The sequence below is a fragment of the Colobus angolensis genome, unplaced genomic scaffold, assembly GCF_000951035.1.
Source record: "Colobus angolensis palliatus isolate OR3802 unplaced genomic scaffold, Cang.pa_1.0 Scaffold98, whole genome shotgun sequence".
NCBI classification, from domain to species: Eukaryota; Metazoa; Chordata; class Mammalia; order Primates; family Cercopithecidae; genus Colobus; species Colobus angolensis.
In genome coordinates, this window is record NW_012123820.1 from 2,195,673 (window position 1) to 2,220,124 (window position 24,452).

The 24,452-nt window shown below is 38.0% G+C and overlaps 1 protein-coding gene across 2 annotated transcripts in view; it reads right to left on the reverse strand.

Annotated features, from left to right (window-relative positions):
- MORC1 (MORC family CW-type zinc finger 1) overlaps positions 1-24,452 on the reverse strand; it is a 173,583-nt gene that overhangs the window by 62,806 nt on the left and 86,325 nt on the right. For both annotated transcript variants that reach the window (XM_011932752.1, XM_011932753.1), the window contains exons 15-17: positions 19,368-19,496; positions 16,784-16,889; positions 11,837-11,975 (exon numbers count right to left, since the gene is read on the reverse strand). In XM_011932752.1, coding sequence (XP_011788142.1) covers positions 11,837-11,975; positions 16,784-16,889; positions 19,368-19,496 — 374 coding nt within the window. The remainder of the gene's footprint in view (positions 1-11,836; positions 11,976-16,783; positions 16,890-19,367; positions 19,497-24,452) is intronic.

Below are 24,452 nucleotides of genomic sequence, written 5' to 3' on the forward strand. Positions count from 1 at the left end.
ATATTCCTCCCACCCATTTGAGTTCTGCTCATCTTCTTTAATTCTATCACATGCTACTTTCACTTTGTAACTCCAGGGGCAGCTCAAGTTCAGTCACCTTGAGCAACTTACATTGTCTTTTCATCTCTTAAAAGTTATCCACCTCTGAAATGTTTTTCTCTTCTTTATAATTTATAGTTCTTCTAATTCTTTCAGGATTATTATCAATGTTCCTCATACGCATAGAAACTTCTTTTCCCACAGTTCTTTCTCTGAATTTATTATAACCCTCTTGACTTCCCTTCCATTCCCAATTCTGTCTGAGAAAAAGAGTCTATCACATCAGCTATGCTCTGCCATGCCATCCTCATAATTCTCAGTCTTGGATCAACGACATCATTTTCCATCTTTGCAGAAATTCCAGGCTGCTAAAATTTGTGCAAGTTGAGTATCTCTTATCCAAAATGCCTGGAAACAGAAGTGATTCCCAGGACAGTCTGTCTGAGAATCAGATTCAGGACTTTTTGAATTTTGGAATATTTGCATATATATAATTAGTTATCTTGGGAACCCAAGTCTGAACATGAAAAATCACTTACGTTTCATATACACCTTATACACAGTCTTAAGGTAATTTTATACAATATTTTAGATACTTTTGTGCATGAAACAACGTTTTGACTGTTTTGACTGCAACCTGTCACATAAACCAGATGAATTTTCCTCTTGTAGTGTTGTATCGCACTCAAAAAATTTTAAATTTTGGATTATTTTGAATTTCAAATTTTCAGATCAGTGATGCTTAAACTATATATAACCATTGAATCCACACTACAAGAAATATGCATAGTTCTCATACTCTTCTGGACAATCTTTTCACTTGTTCCTAACTAGCTTCTGTATCCATCTCCACAAAGATTGTTCCAAATCTTTACTGTACCCTCCACATAAAGCCTACCTCTTTCATAAAAGTTTTAGGTGTATGTGAACACCCTTAACTTCTTTTCCACAATCTCAGAGGAAAAAATGTCCCTCCTCCTGCCCTAACTTAAACCCTGCACTTTGGTCCTAGTAATCCTTCCTTCCTGTGCTTACTGGACTCTTTACAAGAAAAAGGTCCCGGGCTGGGTGAGGTGGCTCATGCCTGTAATCCCAGCACTTTGGGAGGCCAAGGCGGGCAGATTACTTGAGGTCAGGAGTTCGAGACCAGCCTGATCAACATGGTGAAACCCTATCTCTACTAAAAAAACACAAAAATTAGCCAGGCATGGTGGCGGGTGCCTGTAATCCCAGCTACTGGGGAAGCTTAGGCAGGAGAATCGCTTGAACCCCAGGAGGCGGAGGTTGCAGTGAGTTGAAATCGCACCACGGCACTCCAGCCTGGGTGACAGAGCAAAACTCCACCTCAACAAAAAAAGAAAAAAAGAAAAGAAAGAAAAGAAAGAAAAAAGAAAAAGGTCCCATCACACCTGTGTGCTATACTTCTTCAACTTTACTGGCTTTTTCCTCTTAGTCCAGAAACATTGTCTAATCTCTCCTAATCACGAATTTGCCTCAACCCTACCTAATGCTCTAGCTAATGTAACCCCATGTTTCTTTGCTCCTTTAGTACAAAACTTCCTAACACAGCTTATTACCCATGGCTTCTACTTCTTTACTTTCCATTCACCATTTCCCCTCATCCCACCTGGCTTTCCCTCTGAAACTTACGTTGCAGAGGTTGGCAATGGCCTTTCTGTTTGTTATAAGGCCCAATGGACTTAGCACAATGCTTAGATCATAACAGATACAAAGGAAATACTTGCACACTTAATTTAATAATCCAATGGAATTGAAGTGAAAAAGTCAAAGCAAAATAGTAAAACACAAGATCAGGAGAAAGTTTTCTGAAGCATTAAGACAAAAAGGATTTTTGGTTTATCTATTGAAGCATCCTCTGTGGAAAGAGTGATTTACATATAATTAGTGCACTAAATTTGCACATGTTAAGTGTACTAAATGAAGTTGACCTAAATGAAAAATGTAAATGGTTCCCCTAAAAGTTTTCCTTCTGGTTCTAATTAGAGATACAGATTTCCACTAATAGATACATTTCAAACAACAGACAAAGATTTTCAGCATCAGTTTTGGGGCTGGCCTATAGTTTTAAAAATATATTTTTAAAAAAATCACGTGTGTACTTTTTTTGAGGAATACATTCTTACATCTTTGATTGCATTTTTGTAAAATAGAAATCTGAATAACAGTTAACCTACTTCAAAATCTGAGTTACTTAATGAGTAGCTGTTTACCAATGATAGCATCTTTTTTTATCATTATCATCATCTTTTCAGATTTCAAAGAAGAATCATTACCCTAGAAAGCTTGAGAACATCAGTATTCATTTTTAAATGACACTTATAACTTCTCCCAGCAAGACTATTACATTTCTTTACGAGTTTAGAAAGTCCCGCAAATCGCAGACTGAATCAGTGAGAACTGCATAAGATGAACTGTCTCTGGAAGTAGAAAAACTGAAGAATCCTTAAACCAGGAATAAAGAAGTGAATATTGGTGGTGCACAGAATCATCTGGGAAGCAGCAGAAATGCAGCTTCCAAAGCACCAGACCCAGAGATTCTTGTTTAGTCCGTCTGGTGTAGATCTCAGGAGTGAATATTTCTATCAAATTGTGACGTTTTCAGACAGACAGACTCACAGCCCTGAAAAGTAAAGAATGCTCCTTTCTAATTTTCTATCAATTCTTCGTGGGACTATAGAGAAAATACTTTTATGTTTCTGTACAGTTAGGATTTTCTGATTAAATTTACTTCACTTGGGACTTGGACTAAAAGAACAAATCTTAGAATTTAATCTGCAACTGATTATTAGTGGAGAGGGCATGTGAAGAGATTTGCCTCCAGAGACATTTACCTCCCTGGAAGTATGTGTTTATATTTTAAGGCAGGAATAAAACCTGGGACCACAGAGACAAGACCAGAATCGTAAAGCTGGAGAAACTAGTCTCATCTTCCCCTACTCCGAGAGATCTGTTTACATTCCAAAGGGTAGGAGTTACAACTCAGGGCCCTTCCCAAAGAGCAAAAGAGTGTGGAGAGCGTGGTTGCCGCTCTCCTATAGTAATGTCCAGATACATTTTCTTGGGATTCTTTGCCTACAGTACAAATTGTAAGATATCATCTGATCTGACTCTCACCCGATCCATTGCTCCGGGGTAAAAACCGGAGCAAAGGGTAATTAGCATGATTCCTTGTATTATATATAATACTTTCCTCTGCTCCAGAAATACCATGTTTATATGCAAAATGGTATCAGTAAATATAGATATTTGAAACGTAGCCGCTTGTGATAGAAGATCGGCAACTAATATTCACGGGTTCTAAAATTTGAATGGGTCTTTGCAAACATCTAGCCTAATTCCCCACCCCCACCTTTTTTATTTGTTAAAACAGGAAGTACTTGACTGTGTCCTCTCCCTATTGCCCTCCCAAAGGAAGAGAGGAATGATCACCAATAGCAAATGAACAGCCAGTTGCAGTGAAGCAACACGCCAATTCCACGCTCAGGAGAGAATGCTGTGCCTCCTCCTCATGGTTTCCTGTGCCCTAAACGTTCAGAGAAGCTTCTCTAGAAATGACCTATAGATATAGTCTTAATCTGCTTCTTTTCACCAGGCTGGAGGTACTCAGATCAAGGACTATGGACACCAGGCAGGCCTGAGGTCACTCAGCCTATGAACAACAGGGCTGGGACCTGAAGGCAGGGATCCTAACGCCAGGCCGATGCTGTCCACCACATCCTGCTGCTTGCATCTCCTTCTTCAAAGAGCTCCTAAGCATTCCTCCTTCTGTAAAGCTTTCCAAAGTCACCTTGCCTTCCAACCCTCCCACTGTAGACAGAGCTACTGAGAAAAAGAAATTATGATTACTATTAGCCGTTAATTTCTCAACTTCTCTTACACAGAAGAGCTACTGAGCCAAACTGAAAATAGAAAAGCAGAGTCGTTCCAACAGCTTTGAACTAAGAATCCATCCTACATTTCAGATCTACCCTGTATTCCTACATTGTTTATGTCACATTGGCCAGAGGGGCAATGTAGTTTAGTAATAGAATGAGGGGTCTGGAGCCAGTCTGTGTTGGCTGAAATCATGGTTCTGCAGTTTCCTAACTCCATCTTTGGCAGATTATTTCTCTGTGACTCAGTTTCCTCATCCACAAAATAGGAATCGTAGCAATCATAGTATTGTACTAAGGATTAAATGTCAGTGCATTTACAGCACTGCTCATAGAGGCACATTCTAAGTGTTATTATCATTTCATCCCTCCATTCATCCTTCTCGTTAGGTTTTTTCATCCATGTAATACATACAGTTACAGGAATTAGTTTTAGAATTCACCAAAAGTATACATAATTATGGAAATCTTGGGGAAGAGATTGGAGAGAAGGGAAGTGGAAATATGAAAAATATGTAATTCTCCTTTATTACAAAAAAACCCTGCAGTGACCACATGGTATAATATATGCAAAAACAAACAGTGGGTGAACCATGAAGTATATATAGCTTAAGCAGCAACATCCCTCCTTTACACAAGCCTCTTCCATGGCACTGTCCTAACTTCTTATTTATAATTTGGCATTTTCTGCTTTAAAAGGGACCCCAAAAATTGTAGGAACCTCAGACTCAAACAAAACAAAACAAAAACAAACTAGATCTGCTGCTGTTCAGAAGCACTATAAGTAATACTTCGTTTTATTTTCAAATGCCAGAAATTATTCCTAGTGGTCTTGGCTTGTGCCTACAAGACCTTTTTGGGGTTCCGCCAAGTGGAGGAAAAGTTATTCTAGACCCTTGTGAAGCAAAGGTCATGGACAAATGTCAGTTAGTTCTTTAGGACTTGATGCAAATCCCTGATGTGTCAGGAGACCTTACATCCTGGTTAGAACGCTAGACTTGGAGGGGGAAGACTAACGGAAGGAGTGGAGAGGTTAAATCACATGTTGGTGAAGTCCAAGGTGAAAAATAGACCCCAATTAAGATTAAGTATGAATTTTACTCTGGCCTCCAGGAATTGAGACAGAGGAAGGGAGCAGGTTCAGATCACATATATGGTCAGGGGACAAGGATGAATGAGGTTGAATCAGGAGTACAAGATACAAGGTTTTAAGTTCAAAATCAACAACAGTCATGAAACACAGTTCCCCAAACTGAATTCAGAATGTAAAGTTAGGTCCTAAGTAAGAAGGAAATTGGGTCAAGCAAATTGAAAAACAGGATTCAAGCTCAGAGAGGCAGGACTCAGGTGGGCTGGTGCCCAGAGCGTACAGGCGCGGAGGCACAGACTTCCTTGAGAGGGGAGCAGTGAGCAGCCTGCTGTGGAAGGAAGCTGAAGACTTATATCTTACTCTGAGCAGAGTCAGGAAACAGGCCCTGAAGTGTACCCTGGACACCAGGCAGCCTCTGATAGTCCCTGATTAACATGCACACTAACTGGAGACTGGTTGTACATAGAGTTCAGATGCTTAAGGAGTTTTTGTAGGGTAGAGATCAAATAGGTGAATTCGCATTAAAACCCAAATTAGTATTCCCTGCAGTGAAAATCATTTCAGGCAACACATCTGAACCTCTACTCTCTCCATCTCTGCTGTGAGACGTGAACAGGAATGACTGACCAGCATGCAAAGGGAGGGATGTAATGTGCCAAGACTGCCTGCAACTGCCAAAGCTATTACTGTCCTTCTGGGAGGAAAACTGTGTTCCCTCTGGACTCAAAGTCCTCTTGGCCTTTGACAACAGCATTTGGTCACTTCTGTGAAACCCAGGAGTAGACACAATGGATGGCATTCCTCAGTGTCAAGCCCATGGTAAAATAAAGTTGCTTATGAAGCCAGGAGCTGAGAATGTCCTGAGTTCCCTGCACCGCACTGTGCCACAACGCCAGGCTGTTCTGATGCTCTTTAATCATTAGTGCTGTCTGAGTCTGTTCAGTAAACCACGAATGCCGTTCCACCAGGAAGTATGATGTCAGCTTCTCAAGAAAGGACGAGTAAGAACATAATTTGGAGAAGCAGTGCAAGTTAAAGAGTTGAACTCCTGTTAGACACCTACTGTGCCCAACATTGCACCAGGTGTGTGGTAGGAGGTACACAGAAGAAAGCAACACATGATATCTGCCTTCAAGGGACTTGCACACTAGTTAATCACAAGCAATTTGTTTAACGTCTCATTTGGTATGCCATGAACACAGGGCATAGGACGCAAAGTGTGAATATATTATGCATTATCCCTCTTCAAAAAGCAATTCATCACCATAGAAAAATGAGATATTTGTAGTAAGAGTAATAAAGTAAAATATTTCATCTACAATAACTAGAATAGCCTCTTGTTAGACAAGGGCCTTTAGGTGTCACAAATTTTGGATGATGACAGTTTATATAAGGAGACTAAAAAGCACTCTTGAAGAATAAATATATTTTCTATGGCATCTGTCACTATAGTTATACAGATTTGAAACCTCAGCAGCCTACACAATAATGACACATTAAAAAGATTAAGTTCTACATGGAAAAATGCATTCACATTCTTCATCACAAAGCTGTACTCAGATATGCCATTCAATTTGGAAAACACAGCTGAAAGTTCGGCAAGACTACTTTGCTCTGCATTTACGACTAAAACAACCAGTGTGGGAATTGCCAGATTACACTCTATCACTTCTGTGTGTATGTGTGTCCACATGAGCACTGAAAAAGAACAGAATTCTATTGTTGGAATTCTTCTCACCAGGCATGAAGTCTTATAAAGGCTATATATTTGATGGGATGACTATGAACATGACAAATGAAATCCAAATGCAGTCTCTGTATTCCAATCCAAATATGACAGTTTATTGTGACCAGGTACAAGAACATTTTGGTCTTCAGTAATATATGCAGAAGGTGGTAAGTCTCATCTATGTAGAGTCAACCAATCCAATCAAATATAAAATATTCATCTTTTAGGAATTCTGCATAAATCAAATTATTCTTTCCATCCTTCATTGTTTGCTAAATACTTATTATATGAAAGCTGCAGGCCTAGGTACCATTGGAAATACAAAGATGAACAAAAATAGTCCTTTAGTTCAAAAAGCATATAGTCTGATATGGGAGACAGATCAGATACATAAGTAACTATAACGTTAGACAAAAAGTGACTATAATACCAGGTAGAAAGTAAAACACGCTCTAAGAAAGACCACATGGGACAAAGGGAACTGGAAGGAAGGGGATACTTTTCCAAGTAGGTAAATGAAAGAAGACTTCATATAGGGATTGGCAATAGTTTGGATCTTGAAGGACTGGAGAAAGACCAGAGGCTGCTCCAGACAAGAATACAGAAACAAAGGCCTGCAGAGCAGCATGGAAGTGAATACTCGTAAGGAACATGGAGAAGCTCAGTAGAAGCACCATACAGAGTGGAAGAAACGAATGCTATTATATTAATAGAAAGGCAACTAGTCTCAGATTATAGACAGCCTGCACTGTATGCCAAGAAATGTATAGTAAATAGAAAAGATTAATTCAGAAAGACCTAGGGGACACATAAGCAATTCATCACACATTGCACAAATATATTGATTATGCAAATACACTACTCATTAACATTACTTAGGTATAAAGCGGTAAATACAGGGGAGCTTAATTCAGGGATAAAGGTATGATCTGCCTTTTAATTATTAAGGGTATTAAGTGGATTTTAGATGGTACCATAAAACTCTGAATAAAGTATAACTAAAACTAGATTCTGTGTACATGATAACGACACAATCATCCTTGTCATACAATAGAAGGTAGAAGAGAAATTGTAAGTTAAAACTGAGAAAGAGGTAAATTTGAGAACACGGAGGTCCTGAAATACAGATAAATTTATTTTATAACATTATGGTTTTAAAATTATTGCCTAGGTTTACTGAAAAATAACAATTATCCAGTTAATATGCCAATAACAACTGAGCAATCCAGTGAAACAATGGAAATAAAAGCTTCATCACTTGGCCAGCAGGTGGCACTTGTCACTCGGTATAGAAAACAGCAGGTAATGTGGAGTGAAGCTGAAAGTAGTTAGAAACAGATTACTCATTCATCTATTCAGAAGGATTAAGATGGGGATGGGTTGTATTCAGAAGTACAATTTATAACGAGGATCTTGGCTTGTTGACATAGCTTATCAATTACATGGAGGACAACCCCTTTACTCTATAAAATGCACCGCAGGAGACAGATCTTGAATTTGAGCTCTCCTATTAGGTTTACTGAACTTAGGTATTTCCCTTAACAAATAGAATTTGCAATATATAAGTTTGTGGCTACTGTGAAAGTTCTTATGTCCTTTTTGTCTGTATTTTTCCTATGAGACTGTGAGAAAAATGGTGCTGGAATTAGGCAAAAAGGAAATAAATTCCAACCTCACCATTTAAAGCTATTTGACTTGATTAAAATTATTTAACTTTTTTGGATTTCACTTTCTGCTTTGTTAAAATAGATATCACTAGCTGGAGTGTTGTAGGAATTAAATAAGATACCATGTGGAAACGATACCTTTAGATCTAGCTACTTCATTTTCTCCTACGGGACAACATCTAATGATTAGGATAACTCTCTTACCATCTAATCATTAGATACCCATAGAACCTAAAATACAGAAAGATCTTTGATTTATCTAGTCAGCCCTTCATTTTCCAGATCAAGATGCCAGCTACCATTAAAGCTGAAATGCAAGAGAGTTAAGAGATAGGGTGTGCAGGTTTAGGTCATTTTTATATTCACTACCCAGGTCTGGTCAATGGGTAAGTGGTCATTGGGTGTGGGAGGGAGGAAGAGAAGGGCAAATAACAATTATGTGGTATATATTGTATGATTCTGTGATACTGAATGGGCGAATGGATACCAACAATAGACATACAGTAAATCACAGTAATGAATTAGCCAGTTCTTGATTTTCCAGTGATGTCTAGCCTACACCTGAAAATGAATGGGGCCAATGATGCCCTGTTTTTCTAGCTTTCCTATCCTTTCTTATATCACATTCCAAAATTTCTTCTAAAGGGTTTTAGAAGGAGGACAGGAAATTTACATTGAACACTGCATGGTTTTTAGTCTTATTTTTGGCATCAGATAAATATCACCAAAACATAGTTTTGCAACATGTTCATGGATTATTTTTGTGAAAGGAGGAATCAAGGTCATCTTCCAGAGGTCTTCTGTTCAGTAATTACCATGTTATAACTATACGGGAGTTGCATCATTATCACAAGACACGCCATTTTTAAAACAAATACCACACAAAAAACTGAGTTTAATTTTTAAAATATGTAAGCTTAGCATGTAATCTAAGTGACTGGTTCCGTGAAAGAACAAATCAGTGCTCATCTCCAAGTGTTCCTTTAGGTTGTTTTTCTCACCTGAAATGCCCTATCCTTTTCCCTCTATTTATCCTAAACACACTTCAAGATACAAGTGTCACTTCCACTATATAACTTTCTTTGATTTATTTTTTCTTTTTTTTTTTTTTTGACACAGAGTCTCGCTCTTTCTCCCAGGCTGGAGTGCAGTGGCGTGGGCTCACTGCAACTTCTGCCTCCCAGATACTCCCACCTCAGCCTCTGAAGTAGCTGGGATTACAAGGCATGAGCCACCATACCCAGCTAATTTTTTTGTATTTTTTGTAGAGATGATGTTTCACCATGTTGGCCAGGCTGGTCTCAAATTCCTGACCTCAAGTGATCTGCCCATCTCAGCCTCCCAAAATGCTGGGATTACAGGTGTGAGCCACCGTGCCCAACCCCCCACATAACTTTCTTTGATTGAAGCTGCCCTCACAGTAAACTTCTATTGCAGTGTCAATTACAATAAGAAAACACATTTGAATTAATACTACTTTATAGGGGTTGCTCATTTTTAAATAGCTGTTAGACTTGGTCCACAAAAAGACTGTATAATGATCTGAGGGCATGTTTTACTTACTGATTCAACTACCTATTGAGTACCCAGTATATGCCAGGCACTGTTTTGGTTAATATAGATTCACAGTTAAGTAAAACCAAGACTATTCCTGCTCTCATGGAACTCACATTCTGGTATTACAGATACTCTGTATTCCCCGTAATTCCCAGCCTGGGACAGACCTGAGGGCAAGTATGTGCTCAATGATCACCTCAAAATTAACTGGTTGCCTTTGGTTGAGTGAACCTCAACCCAAAGCTTTCCTTGGTTACCACAAAAGCAGGGTCAGTTATAAGCCCCAAGTACTAGAAAGTATGTAAAAGGATTCAAAGGATTCTGTAAAATTTTCCTTTTGCAAAGGGAAAAGGAGGATGGAGAGGGTTATGTCCTTTGAAGTACTGGCAGTGAATTTCTATGTAAGTACTGCTAAATTCCTGTGTTTACATTTGAAACAAACTGAATCTATAACCTTGGCTTAAATCTTATGAAAAAAAATCAACTACCAAGAAGAAAGAACACAGAACTGTTGGCCCAAATCTGCTATTCCATCAGCTGCCATCGAATTCTCTACCTCAGTGATGAATACAACATCCAATCTTAAACAAACAACAGGCTAATTAAGTCTTGGTGATTGGCATTATTAGTATACAGGGGTTAGCTATGACCGCTGTAGAAAAGAAAAACAATGTCCAGAGACGGCAATAAACATGCAATCAATTCTTAATGTGCTGAATACCTTCACAAAGTGTGGTAAATAAGAAACAAAATTAAAATATTTCATAACAAAAAGATCCGAATGTACCTAATTATTTATTAAAAGTCTGTGAAACCTTTATTTCTGACTTTCGTTATCAAACCCATGACTCGAGGTCTTAAAAACTGTAGAAAGTTGAGCCACTTTTTGGAGTGGGAGAGTGCTTAGGAGAATGTGTTTCCAAAGTGACTCTCAGTATCTTTCCTAGAGAGACCCTAAGACTCCAGGGTGAAAAAGGCGGCTCTGGTTTCTTTGGTTGTAATCTCAGGTGGTATCTGACCTGCACTGCAGCACCCTAACAAGCTAAGTGAGATAAAAGAGTAATCTATGAGCCCAGGAAAACACTTACTATAAGCTGCTATGGCTGGGGAGCTTAAATCCCACTTCATCACTGAATTTTCTATTTTAATAAGCATTTTATTTCCTGACATCTACAGAAGTGTCCACACATTTGGACATATGCTACAAGTGCTGTTTGAGGAAGCCGACAGGCTACACAATTAAAAAATAATGAATTCATGTGCTAAATCTATAGAGATTGAATTATTAGTCAAGAAAATAAAATAATTTTTCTACATGCCACATTTTCTTACACTCGAAATTGTCATGGTTACCTATGTGGATTGATAGTAATGTTTAATTTATTGAATTTTCTTAACAATTAAATATGACTTTGACTTTTTAAATTAATAGGTTAATGTTTTTTAAAAGAACTCTTTACCTTAAAACCCTCCCTCAGGGAAGAATGAAATAAAAACAGCCTGACCTTTGGAGTTACACAAACTTGTGTTGCGCCTTGACCACATGACCTTGGACATGCTGGCTGATTCCACAAGGCTCTATGAGCAGCTGTGGAGTAGAAATAAATGTCCCTATTTCTCATATGCATTGTTGTGTAGATGGGCTTAGATATCACATATACAGTTTTTTATTTTTTGTTTTTTTTTTTTTACAAAACTCACCCTTTAGAACATGTCTTAGATCTAAAATTAAAAGACATCAAAAAGGACAGAAAAAAGAGTATACACATTTTATCGTGTAAACCACTTTAGTCAATTTGCACCTATGAAACCAACAGTTCAAGAGTCACGGGCGAATTGGCAGGAATTAATTACAACTCACCTGTGGCTGCTGTTCTGCCAGTCTACTTTGATACTTTAGGACAGACTCTCTAAGTTGCTTCTCTTTCTCATTTTTTGATGGTGATATTGTGCTCATGGTGCCCAGCGGGATGGAAGGTAGACGTTCTATCTGATGACAACTTCAGAATCAACAAGTACAAGATCAACATCAGGAGAAATATAAAACTACTTACTGTCTGTAAAAGATGATTTACTTCTACAAGCAGTTACTCTTTATGTCATATATCCAAAATTCAAATACAAAGGAAAAGCATTGTATTGGTGGCTTTCGATAACAAATAACCTTAAATCTCCAATTTGCATGGAAAACAGTCTAATAAAAAATGTGGACAATAGCACATATTTACAAAGATGGGAAAGCGTCAATTATATTGCTAATGCTTCACTTATTCTACACTATCATAAAATGAGGACTTTTGCAAAAATTATTTGAGATCACTGAGCTTATCTCATCATTGTCATTTCCCCCCCCGCAAAATGGTAGCGAAATATATATGTCTTTTTAAAATATGGCAAATAATTATGCCTCTGAAACATATGGATGACCCAGGATGACTGTGAAGACCAGTGACTACATGATGTGATGTAGGATTCAGCAACAGCCTCGGGAGGTAATGAGATGCATTACTGGTCCTGACAGCAGCATTCTGCCCAAGTGCTTGCTGCCATGAGTATCTGCTTTCCAGGCTTACAGATATGCTGTTCTAATAACTTGTGGGTTAGTAAATACATAATAATGTAGAATAATGTAGAATGATTTGTAAATGAACAATACGTAGGCTATGGATCAGCACATCCCTTGTTTTAATTACAAAAAAAACCCGAATAACCCTCAAAGCTTATGGTTTGGAAGGTTTGAGGCCATTTTTCCTTTCTTACTTCTGCATTTGTGGCTATGTACTGGGGAACTGAGTCAGCCAAACTGCCGACAAAGTAAGATATTATTTTGTTCACTTTGGTATCAAGGCTTAATACAGACAAGAAGTTCAGCTCCCACTGGGCATAGCTTTGATTCAGGGCATGGCGGGGAGCATGCAATAGAGTCGTAAGACGCTGAGGTCAGCTCTGCCAGCCTGCTCTGGGTCAATGAGTTTTCTATTGTTGATTGGGGGTGGGGAGGGGAGGAGTTCCACTGAACTACCAAAAAAAGGAGGAAGGGACAAAGTCACAGAAAATGCATGGGTCTTAGGCTAGGCAAGGGAGGAGGAGGCTGAGGATCGAGAGAAGACTTTCTCCCATCTGAAACAGTGAGGGAAAAGGGAGGCAGATACAACCCACCATTTCTCTGTTTTTCAGGGTTGCAGCATATATTTTTCTTGCCCCATACCAGCAGAGAAGAGTTAGGAACTACAATCAAATTCAGGTACTACTGTGAAAAAACACTTAATTCCACCCACACATGGTGTTTGTTATTATTGTTATTTTCAAAGAAAGGTGCTAGATAAACAAACCCTAGGGACAACTTCTAAATATACAGCAACCCACAGTGTTGATTTGAAGACAACTGTGGGGTGGCATCTGTATAGGCTTCTACTTCATTTCAGAAAAGAACCTGTGACAGCATTAAGTTTTTATTTAGAAGGAAGAAACCTCAAGCATTTTATTAGAATGCAATTCATTCAATTGTCTTCATTTACAGATGTTTGGACATGAATTACACTTTAATATGCAATACAATCCATAGATATTTTTTCACATCCTTTTCAAAATTCAGACATTTTTGGTTCAGCCAAGTAATAGGCATCATTTTTACTCTGTTGGTAATCCCTATTTTCAATGCAGGTAAGTGCATAGTATGAATGTAATGGAAGCATACTGATCGCTATTTCTCAGATACTGTGTCAAAAACGTACAGCCTCCCTCTGTGCTTGAAGTGGAAAACAAAACCAGGCTCCAATGGTTCGAAAAAAGAATGGCTCCACCTTACCCTGTCCAGGTTACTGAATACTACCATTTGTAAGACGTATTTTGTCCACTAAAAAGTATCTGAATGAAACTAGCCTTCCTGAAATGGAAAAGGATGCCTTCCAACAGACAATGTGGTAAGGCAGGAAGGGTACAGGTTTTGCATCAGAAAATTAGCTTCCAATTTCAGCTGTAGTGAAGAATTCTGGGCAAGTTACTAATCCTTTCTTAGCCTCTCTATTTTCTTCTCTGAGAAATGGGGAAAGTTCATAGGCCTTTTATAAAAATGGAATGAGATAGCATATATAATTGCAAAGTAAGAGAAAGTTATTACCATGTTTCCAGCCCAAGTTCTAGTTACACATTGTTCATTCAAATGCTGTCTGTTGGCAATGGCCTTGCTGACAACTGGCAATTAACTACTGACAAGAAACCGTATTTTCTGTAAATACAGACAATGACACTTTTCATCCCATTACTCTGTCCCTCTACTCATAGACTACTCCCTAATACATAACTATACTTATCATCACTTTATTACACTTATTTTAAGTGATTCTATCCAAATCCAGTGGCACATATGTCAGGGGTCCTGCCTAGCAATAATGTATTTTGAAGCATATTCTCAAGGTATGCATGGCCCATCCTACCATTTTGAGTCAAAGGACTGAGCAAGGTCATCAGATTAATTTCTTCCCCCTCCCTGGGAATCATCATATCTACATCACTGTTAATGAGCTCCCATGAAGGAAGTGCCAAATCTCAATTAACTGCCCTTTTGATCAATTTTTCTTTACATCTCCCTTAAATCTCTTGCTGCCACTTTAAGTATATTTTTGTCACAATATTTTCCGTGAAAATAAAACACAGATGGTTCATATTATGTCATTATATTTAAAGAATCAAGGACTTAAGAAAATTATAAATATAGGAAAACTTTTTGCATGATAGGCTTTTAATGTCCATCAGTTTTCTGTCAACATGGCTAAATTTATCTAGCCACTCATCACAAGTGGCACTGTTCTTATGTGAAAAAGAGACAGAATTAAATGAATAAGATCTTGTATTTGATAGCACAAGGTGACTACAATCAACAATAGCTTATTATACATTTTATGACAACTAAAAGTACTATTTGAAATGTTCTAACACAAAGAAATGATAAATGCTTGAGGTGATGAATACCTCCATTTACCCTGATGTGATTATTACATACTATATGCCTTATCAAAATATCTCATATCCTCATAAATCTATATACCTATCATGTACTCATACAAATTAAAAATTAAATTTTTAAAGAGAGACAGAATTAATACAGCTTTGAAACTAATTTTACAATGCTCTGAGATGGTACTGTTACTTTTCAGAAGGGGGTGAGTCTGTGCCAACGCAGGGACAACAGTAAGTTGAAGGTAAGGGAAACTGCAGAGGACAGCTTCCCAGTTCTGTGGGTCTGACAGTGCCCAAGACTGGTCTAAGAAGTCCTAGGGATAGGGTTACATCTGTGGGGAGTAGCCTAAATTCAGGATCGAGGGCCTCTAGTGACCAGGGACTTTCAGCAGATTGTCATAACAATGGGACTTAGCTGGATCCAGAGAAGATGCATAAAGATCCTATTATTATACCACATTCCAGTGTATGGAAAGCTGAATTAAAGGGGGGTTATATAATTTCTGAGATTTCACAGCTAATAGAACCAGGAGTCAAACCCAGGCAGTCTGTCTTCAGAGTCTGAACTCTAAATACAATCCTAGACTATATGAAAGTTCTTAGTTCATGGTAAGTTCACATGATTAACTATTCTTAATATTGAAACTGAGCAAACACTTTGTTCCTATTTGGGAGATATTTAAGTCCCAAGTTGGGGATGAACACAGGTTAGGAAACAGAAGATCTTGGCCAGTGGCTTCACACATAGATTTCTTAGCCTGGATTTGGGTTTTAATTCTCTGTTTTCCAAAATAAAGAAGAATAGATCAGTGTTTTATAATCACAGTCCCTGGAGCTCTAGGCTTTCTGCAGAGTAGGGAACGGAAATAAAAAAGCGGACACCTTTGGTTCCCAGCCTCCAACCCAATCAGGATAGTTTTGCATTTATCTACTTTATTTTTGGGTTCTGTGACAAATTTTTATTTGGGAAAAACAAGGTTGCATTGCAAAACAAGAAAGGGATACAAAAAAACCTGGACCATGATTTGAAATCTAAGAGCCTTTGCCACCTCTGACATTTTCCTTCAGTCTCTAAATATAAATAACCTGGGGACTCTAGGTGAAAGGAGTTTTAGCAGCAGTTTCCAAATGTTTTCTTTTTCTTTTATCTTTTTGCTCTTCTTTTTCAGAGCCAGATAAAAAATAACCAAACAGGAGTTATTACCCTAATGTCTATATTAAAAATATTGACTCACATATCCAGCTCAAAGGACTTAGAATAGACTGCATGGAAAAGCAATGCTTGACTTAGGGGTGCCTTTGTTAAAGGGGAATACTAACTATTTTCCCTATAGGGGAAAATACTAGTCTAGTCTAAAAGGGCTTGTAATAACGTTGACACCCTTCAATATTTAATCAGTCTTTTTCCTGTTTTAGTTTGAACTTTTTCCTCCAAGAGTATAAAGCAATGAAATCAATATATGATTTAAGCAGAAAAAGCATATGGTCTAACAGTTTAATGCCCTTGGAGACACTCTCTGAGTAACATTTCTGTACAATAAGGACATATGTTGTATGAAAATGAACTGGAAGGAAGAACTCTTAAGTACCAGGTTGTGGTCTCCCACGGGTGGCAGTGCAGAGCTGCACACCCCAACGTCTTCAGATAGTTACAACGAGATCTCTTTTATTCGATGGAAAAGCACACCAATGAAATAATCTTTGCACAGGTAGCAGGGTGTTAGAGTTTGAAGAGATACCAGATACTAAGCTAAAATCTATATTATAGGTTAACATTTTCAAGGTTCATACATATGAACTTTAGAAGTTAAAAATGAATAAAGAATTTTAGAAAATAATCAAAAACTACCTGTTTTCCAAGCGGTTGGGATTATTAGCACAAATCCAAATGTCAAAAAATTCTTTTTCCTGATAATCAGTAGAGGAAGGCAAGACTCTCCATTTAAGACAAAGATCTGACAATCAAAACAAAATGACACAGAAAAGAGATCAGAAATGAATCTATCATAGTAAGATGTCAGTTTGCATATACCAGAAGTATGAGGTGTCTCTCAATCCAAAGACAAGCGAATCCTTCATCATATACCATTATCCTTGATGGCACATCTATTCTAGGGTTCTGTGAGCTACTTCAGGACCCCACCAACAAGTTATTATTATTATTGTCTCAGTTCCCTCCAGTTAGTTTCTGCTACTTTCAGCCAAAAGAACCTTAAATAATACATCCACTTCACCTCTTCTAAAATCAAATTAAGAATTTCAGTGACTTGACTCTCCCATTTTCTCTGACCTACTACCCATCTGCTGACAACACCACTTTCTGTCTCCAACTACATGATTAACATAAGAAGGAAAACCATGGTCTCAACGAGTATAAAATTAAATTGAAAGAAGGAAGGAAGGAAGGAAGGAAGGAAGGATCGATCAAGTTTTCTGAGCCATATACACATTTTCTTCTGTACTTTCTTCTGTTCTTATTCCCCTCTCCAGTCTATAGCTTCTGATTTCTTCACCCACTTTCCAAAACAGTCCTTCCTTGCCTTTAGGATGAAGGCACACTTGTCTCTCCAGGCTACACTTAGGTTTAATCCTGAATTCCCTCCAGACACACTGCTAACGGCTCACAGGTTAACACTTGTCTCTTTCATCTAAGGCAGAGACAGTCAGTATACACAAAGGTTAAGAACTTGAACAGCTCCACCTCTTACCACCTCTATGATCTTGGACAAATTATTTAACTTCTTATATTTCAGTATCATTATCTATTAAAAGATTAATATTATATTGTTCTTATCTAAAAGTTACTGAGAATGAAATGACATTCTCCTCCTCATCATCATCATAAAAACCAACACTGCTAGACACTATCCTCAGCACTTAGTAAACTTTATTTATTCACATTATTCTTAAAACTGTATAATATAGCTACAAATACTAATCTCATTTCATAAAAGAAACTGAGACTTAAAGAAGTTAAACAATTTGCCCAATTTTGTACAGCTCTTGGGTACTGGAGATTGGATTCTAACAGTACCTGGTACAAATCAAAATCACAGTAATTGTTCTCCATTATTATTAGCATGTGCCAGGCTGTCACATACTGTCATCAATTTCCTCAATTATACCTTCTAAGTATCTGTCATGTATGATTCTTTTAACTCTCATTGCCACACCTTCATTCAGACATTTATAATTCGTCACCTGTATCCTAGATTACAGTAGTCTCCTGTTCTAGCCCTTCACCAAGTCATCCTTCATTGAGCTGCCAGAACAACTTTAACTACATGTTACCTCTGACCAGTCAGGTCTTCCTTGGAATACTCCCAGGCAAAAGGCTGGGGAGGCGCTCCCGGAGAGCTGTATAATACTTCTGTAGAGTTTTACACACCATAGGCTGCTTTTTTGTTTGCTCATCTGTTTTTCTCTACTGAGCTGTTAGTTACAGATTAATATTAGAGACTGTCTTTAATTCCCTATCCCTTTGCGTAGTGGCTAGAAAACATATCAGGAAGTGCTGAATGTAATTACCCTCCTATGGAAAAAATTCCAATACCTCCTGCTTGCTTATGAAAGTAAAACCTTATCCTGACATTCAAGAATCTCTAACATCTTTACCCAACCTAATACTTTTGTCTTATTATTTATTCATTGTTCAGTGATTCAGTTGTCAGTTATTAAATTCCTACTAGGTATTAAACAGTGTTATATATTAAAAATAGAAAGATAGCTCTTTCTATTACTCTTTCACAAACATCTTAGCTGAAGTGTACACCTGATATTAACTCACCTTTCGCTACTCTTCATCTCTGCCAATCAAAATTCGATTTTAATTTATTTATTTATTATTTTTTTGAGACAGGGTCTCACTCTGTTGCCCAGGGTGGAGTGCAGAGGTACAATCACAGTTCATCACAGCCTCAACCTCCCAGGCTCAAGCAATCTTCCCACCTCAGCTTCCCAAGTAGCTGGGAACACAGGTGTGCACCACTGTGCCTGGCTAACTTTTGTACTTTTTGTAGAGGTGGGGTTTTGCCATGTTGCATAGGATGGTCTCGAACTTCTGAGCTCAAGCAATCTACCCACCTCAGCCTCCCACGGTGCTGGGATTTAGGCATGAGCCACCATGCCTGGCTTGAAACTATTTCAAAGACTATCACAAATGTGACTCCACCATAGAATCTTGCCTCTATTCCCCAATCCCTTGCTTTGAACCCTCAAAAAATTATTTGTCTCTATTATATCATTTACCTTATTTTTCCCTGTATTACAATTATTTTCACACTTACAACTTTCTTCTAGACTGTAACCTCCTGGAAAGCAAGATGTCTTACTAACCTTTGTCTCCCTCCTCCCTCAATGACTTGCATCCCACAATGACTTGCATATTTAAGAACTCTTAATATTTGGTAATTAGAATGGAAATCAACACTCACCACATTGTACGATGAATGGGATACCCATGGCTTGTCTTCTTTGATATTGAATAGAATTTAAAGGTTTCTCCACGTCAATGTCATTCTGGTATCCAAATTCATTGCAAAACAATGTTAGATTTCTATTATCTTTAAAAAAAAAAAAAGCAGGCAAAGAATAATGAAAAAATCATTAAAATCAAAACGATTGGCAAAGGGAAGTTTGTATATACAATATGATCTCAACTGTGTAAATATTAATACGTATACAGAAAGAAGAGATTAAAAAATCAATATTGGTTGTCTCTGAATAGTGATGAGTGAAAACTATTTTCTGCTTTAGTCTTTTTGCATTTTCCAAATTATATGCAGTAAATCTGCAATATCTTTATAATAAAACTAAGAACAGCATGTATTTTAAAAGTGATGTATTTATGCAATAAAACATACTGACATTTAAAGCATTGTTCTTAAGCATTCCCAGGAAAGACTGTACTGATTACACTTTAAAGGGCACTCTTAAAATTGTTGATATAAATATTTATCTTTCTTATCTCACAGCCAGAGGTGGTTTATTTTATCTCTGGTTCCTTTTCTTTCCAGTCTTTATTGTTTATGCACTATCCTTTTTCCAAATTGTGTATTTCCTCCTTGCTTGGAAACACTACTTACCATGGAGGACTGTTAGAGAGTCGTTTTGTTCTTATTCTTTGATCCAGCAAATAGACTGTTAGGAATTATCCCTACACACATACATAAGTTGCCATGTATATTATAGCATGGCTCGACCAGTAAAAAGTTGGAGATAATGTAAAAGCATATGAATAAAGAACTGACAAATTCTGTTCCCCAAAAATGGAACAGTGGGCAACCTTTAAAAAGGAGGAAGTAGAGCTAAATGTAGTGTTGCATCAGGATCTCCAAGTTATAGTTTTAATTTAAAAATATATATATATATATCAAAGAGTATCCCTAGTGTAATTTTATGTAATGTATGAAAACCCTGTCCATATAAAATTGCAATGTACATTTTCCTGAATGGATGCAAAAGAAAGTTTTAATAGTGGATATCTTTAGAGCAGAAAGAGAGGTGGAGAGGAAGGCAAGGGAAAATACTTCCACTTTTCACTTTTTATTTTTCTCAACACTTTGAATATCTTTACATGTGCATATAGTTAAAATTGAAAGGAAAAAAAAATCCATGTTTGACTGTTTTGTCCAATATGATAACCACTAACCATGGCACCAGCCTTACAACAACCTTAACACATAGCTATGTAATCCATGAAAAATACAAATAAATGATCTAACACCTTATTATTCCTGTTAAAATTTTGGCTCAGGGTGCTATGGGCCTTAGAGATCAGCAGAGAAAGAACTCAGCTTTCAAAAGGGTCTTCACAGTTGGGCTGGGCTAAGTAGACCTCACAAATTCCCAGGTCTGCCCTCTTGACTCTTCACAAAATCCCCAGCTGCTATCGCTCCAAATTCTCCTTCGGATTTGGCTTTTGGGGCTTTTAATTCAGACTTTCAATTTCTTTTCTTGGCCCAGTATTTTTTTTTTTGGAGAATCAAGCAATTCCATCTTAAATACTGATCTGCCATGTTGACTTGTGATTAACCCCTGTTCTGGAAATGCCTCTAAAATTTCTACTTTATCTACTGTTACTGTAAATCCTGCCCTTAGGTCAAAACAACCCTTAACCATAAAACCTGCCATTAGGTAGATTCACATCACATTCTTAAAATTCACTGAGGGGTTGACTTCAATTGTCCTACACATTCTTTCCCTATGGTTTTTAAGTCCTGGGTCTGGGGGTAAACGGCACAGGGATCCACCATTCTTATCTCACCACAGCCTAAGACATAACTTTTGTTCTTAAGACTCTATTAATAGTGTTTCTTTCTAAGAAACTGGATTTGTCAGACTCTTTCTTTGGCCTCTCAGCTTCCTCAATCTTTGAGGGTAGCTTCACATAGACTTGTTAACAGTGGAACTGTCTTGGTTCATCTCAAACTCTTCTTCTCTGTACACCAGATCCTGATGTACTACTCCTCGGTATCTAGAAAGGTTGATAAGGTTTTGCTTCTCTGATTTCTTTCTGTGTGTTTTTTATTATTATTATACTTTTAAGTTCTAGGGTACATGTGCACAACATGCAGGTTTGTTACATAGGTATACATGTGCCTTGTTGGTTTGCTGCACCCATCAACTCACAATTTACATTAAGTATTTCTCCTAATGCTATCTCTCTCCCAGCCCCCCACCCCCTCACAGGCCCTGGTGTGTGATGTTCCCCAACCCTGTCTCCAAGTGTTCTCATTGTTCAATTCCCATCTATGAGTGAGAACATGTGGTGTTTGGTTTTCTGTCCTTGTGATAGTTTGCTCAGAATGATGGTTTCCAGCTTCATCCACGTCCCTGCAAAGGATATGAATTTATCCTTTTTTATGGCAGCATAGTATTCCATGGTGTATATGTGCCACATTTTCTTTATCCAGTCTATTACTGATGGACATTTGGGTTGGTCCCAAGTCTTTGCTATTGTGAATAATTCCTCAGTAAACATACGTGTGCATGTGTCTTTCTTTATAGTAGCATGATTTATAATCCTTTGGGTATATACCCAGTAATGGGATTGCTGGGTCAAATGGTAGTTCTAGCCCTAGGTCCTTGAGGAATCGCCACACTGTCTTCCACAATGGTTGAACTAATTTACGCTCCCACCAACAGTATAAAAGTGTTCCTATTTCTCCACATCCTCTCCAGCATCTGTTGTTTCATGATTTTTTAATGATCACCATTCTAACTGGCGTGAGATGGTATCTCATTGTGGTTTTGATTTGCATTTCTCTGATGACCAGTGATGATGAGCATTTTTTCATGTGTCCATCAGCTGCATAAATGTCTTCTTTTGAGAAGTGTCTGTTCATATCCTTTGCCCACTTTTTGATGGGGTTGATTTTTTTTCTAGTAAATTTGTTTAAGTTCTTTGTAGATTCTGGATATTAGTCCTTTGCCAGATGGGTAGATTGCAAACGTTTTCTCCCATTCTGTAGGTCGCCTGTTCACTCTGATGGTAGTTCTTTTTGCTATGCAGAAGCTCTTCAGTTTAATTAGATCCCATTTGTCTATTTTGGCTTTTATTGCCATTGCTTTTGGTGTTTTAGTCATAAAGTCTTTGTCCATGCCTATGTCCTGAATGGTAATGCCTAAGTTTTCTTCTAGGGTTTTTATGGTTTTAGGTCTTACATTTAAGTCTTTAATCCAGCTTGAGTTAATTTTTTTATAGGATGTAAGGAAGGGATCCAGTTTCGGCTTTCTTCAGATGGCTAGCCAGTTTTCCCAGCACCATTTATTAAATAGGGAATCCTTTCCCCCATTTCTTGTTTTTGTCATGTTTGTCAAAGATCAGATGGTTGCAGATGTGTGGTGTTATTTCTGAGGCCTCTGTTCTGTTCCATTGGTCTATACATCTGTTTTGGTACCAGTACCATGCTGTTTTGGTTACTGTAGCCTTGTAGTATAGTTTGAAGTCAGGCAGTGTGATGCCTTCAGCTTTGTTCTTTTTGCTTAAGATTGTCTTGGCTATATGGGCTCTTTTTTGATTAAGACAGAATCTCACTCTTTCATCCAGGCTGGAGTGCAGTGGCGCGATCTTGGCTCACTGCAACTTCTGCCTCCTGGATTCAAGCAATTCTCGTGCCTCAGCCTCCTGGGCAGCAGGGATTACAGGTGCGCACCACAGTGCCTGGCTAATTTTTGTATTTTTAGTAGAGATGGGGTTTCACCATGTTGGCCAGGTTGGTCTTTAACTCCTGAACTGAAATGATCCACCTGCCTCAGCCTCCCAAAGTGCTAGGATTACAGGCGTGAGCCACCGTGACCCACCCGCTTCTCTGATTTCTACATTAACTATTTCATCTTTACTATATCAAAGCAGAGGGTGCTGTAGATTAAAAGAAACACGGATTTGAGTGCTGGGTCTGTCATATATTAGTTGTATAGTTGTGGGCAAGCCACTAAGCTTTCTTATCTATCAAAGTGAGTGACTGCAGTAACCTGTCTTGCAAATTTATCACAAAGAATAAATGTGAAGGCACACTAAAAACCATAAAACCTGAAAGATTCTGAGAAGATGATAGAGTAGGAAGCATCAGAAGTCTGTTTCACCACCTAGACAAAAATGGCACTGGCAGAATCTCATGTAACTATTTGGGAACTCTGGAGTCTACTGAAGGCTTGCAACTTTCAGGGGAAGGGATGGATATTAAATTGCAGTTAATTTCAGTCATTTCAGCTCTCAGCCAGTAGTAGCTACCCATCCTACACTCCATGTTCCTGGAAGATCTTTCACATAGCTTGATGAAATTAGGGTGGGGAGAAAAAAAGACCCTGTCCTCCAAATAACGGGGACTCCTGCTCTGATCACTGATTGCTGGCTATGATCACAGAAGTGTAGACGAAGAGGTGAAGGCCATTTTTGTTATGCCTCTCCCTCATGGTTACAAGCCCCTCCCCTTCTACCTGGAGTGACTTCCAGTGGATTTAAGGGGTTGGTGTCTTTTTTTTCCTCCTTTCATTTGTCTCCTTTCACCTTATGGAAACCAGATATTGAAGACTAGTGCATCCAAAAGCTGCTACATGTATAGAGGAAATTAGGAAGTCACTGCACATGTCCCGGCAAAGGCACAGGCTCAGAAAAACCCAAGAAAACCTTAAGTGTATAGCTTGGGCTGATCTGCCCAGAAAGAGCCTACAACAATTTAAACAAACAAACAAAAATAAACCAGTAAGTCTTAGAGAAGGAAGAGACTCTGATTTCCAGAAGTACAACACTGTTAGATTCAAATGTCCAGTTTTCAACAGAAGAAAAATCACAAGTCATACAAAGAAACAGTAAAGTATGGCACATTCCAAGCAAAAGAATCAATCAACAGAAATTGTGCCTGAAAAAAACCTGATGGCAGATCTAATAGACAAAGACTTTAAAATGACTGTCTCAAAGACACTCAAAGAACGAAAGAAAGAAAGAAAGAAAGAAAGAAAGAAAGAAAGAAAGAAAGAAAGAAAGAGAAAGAAAGAAAGAAAGAAAGAAAGAAAGA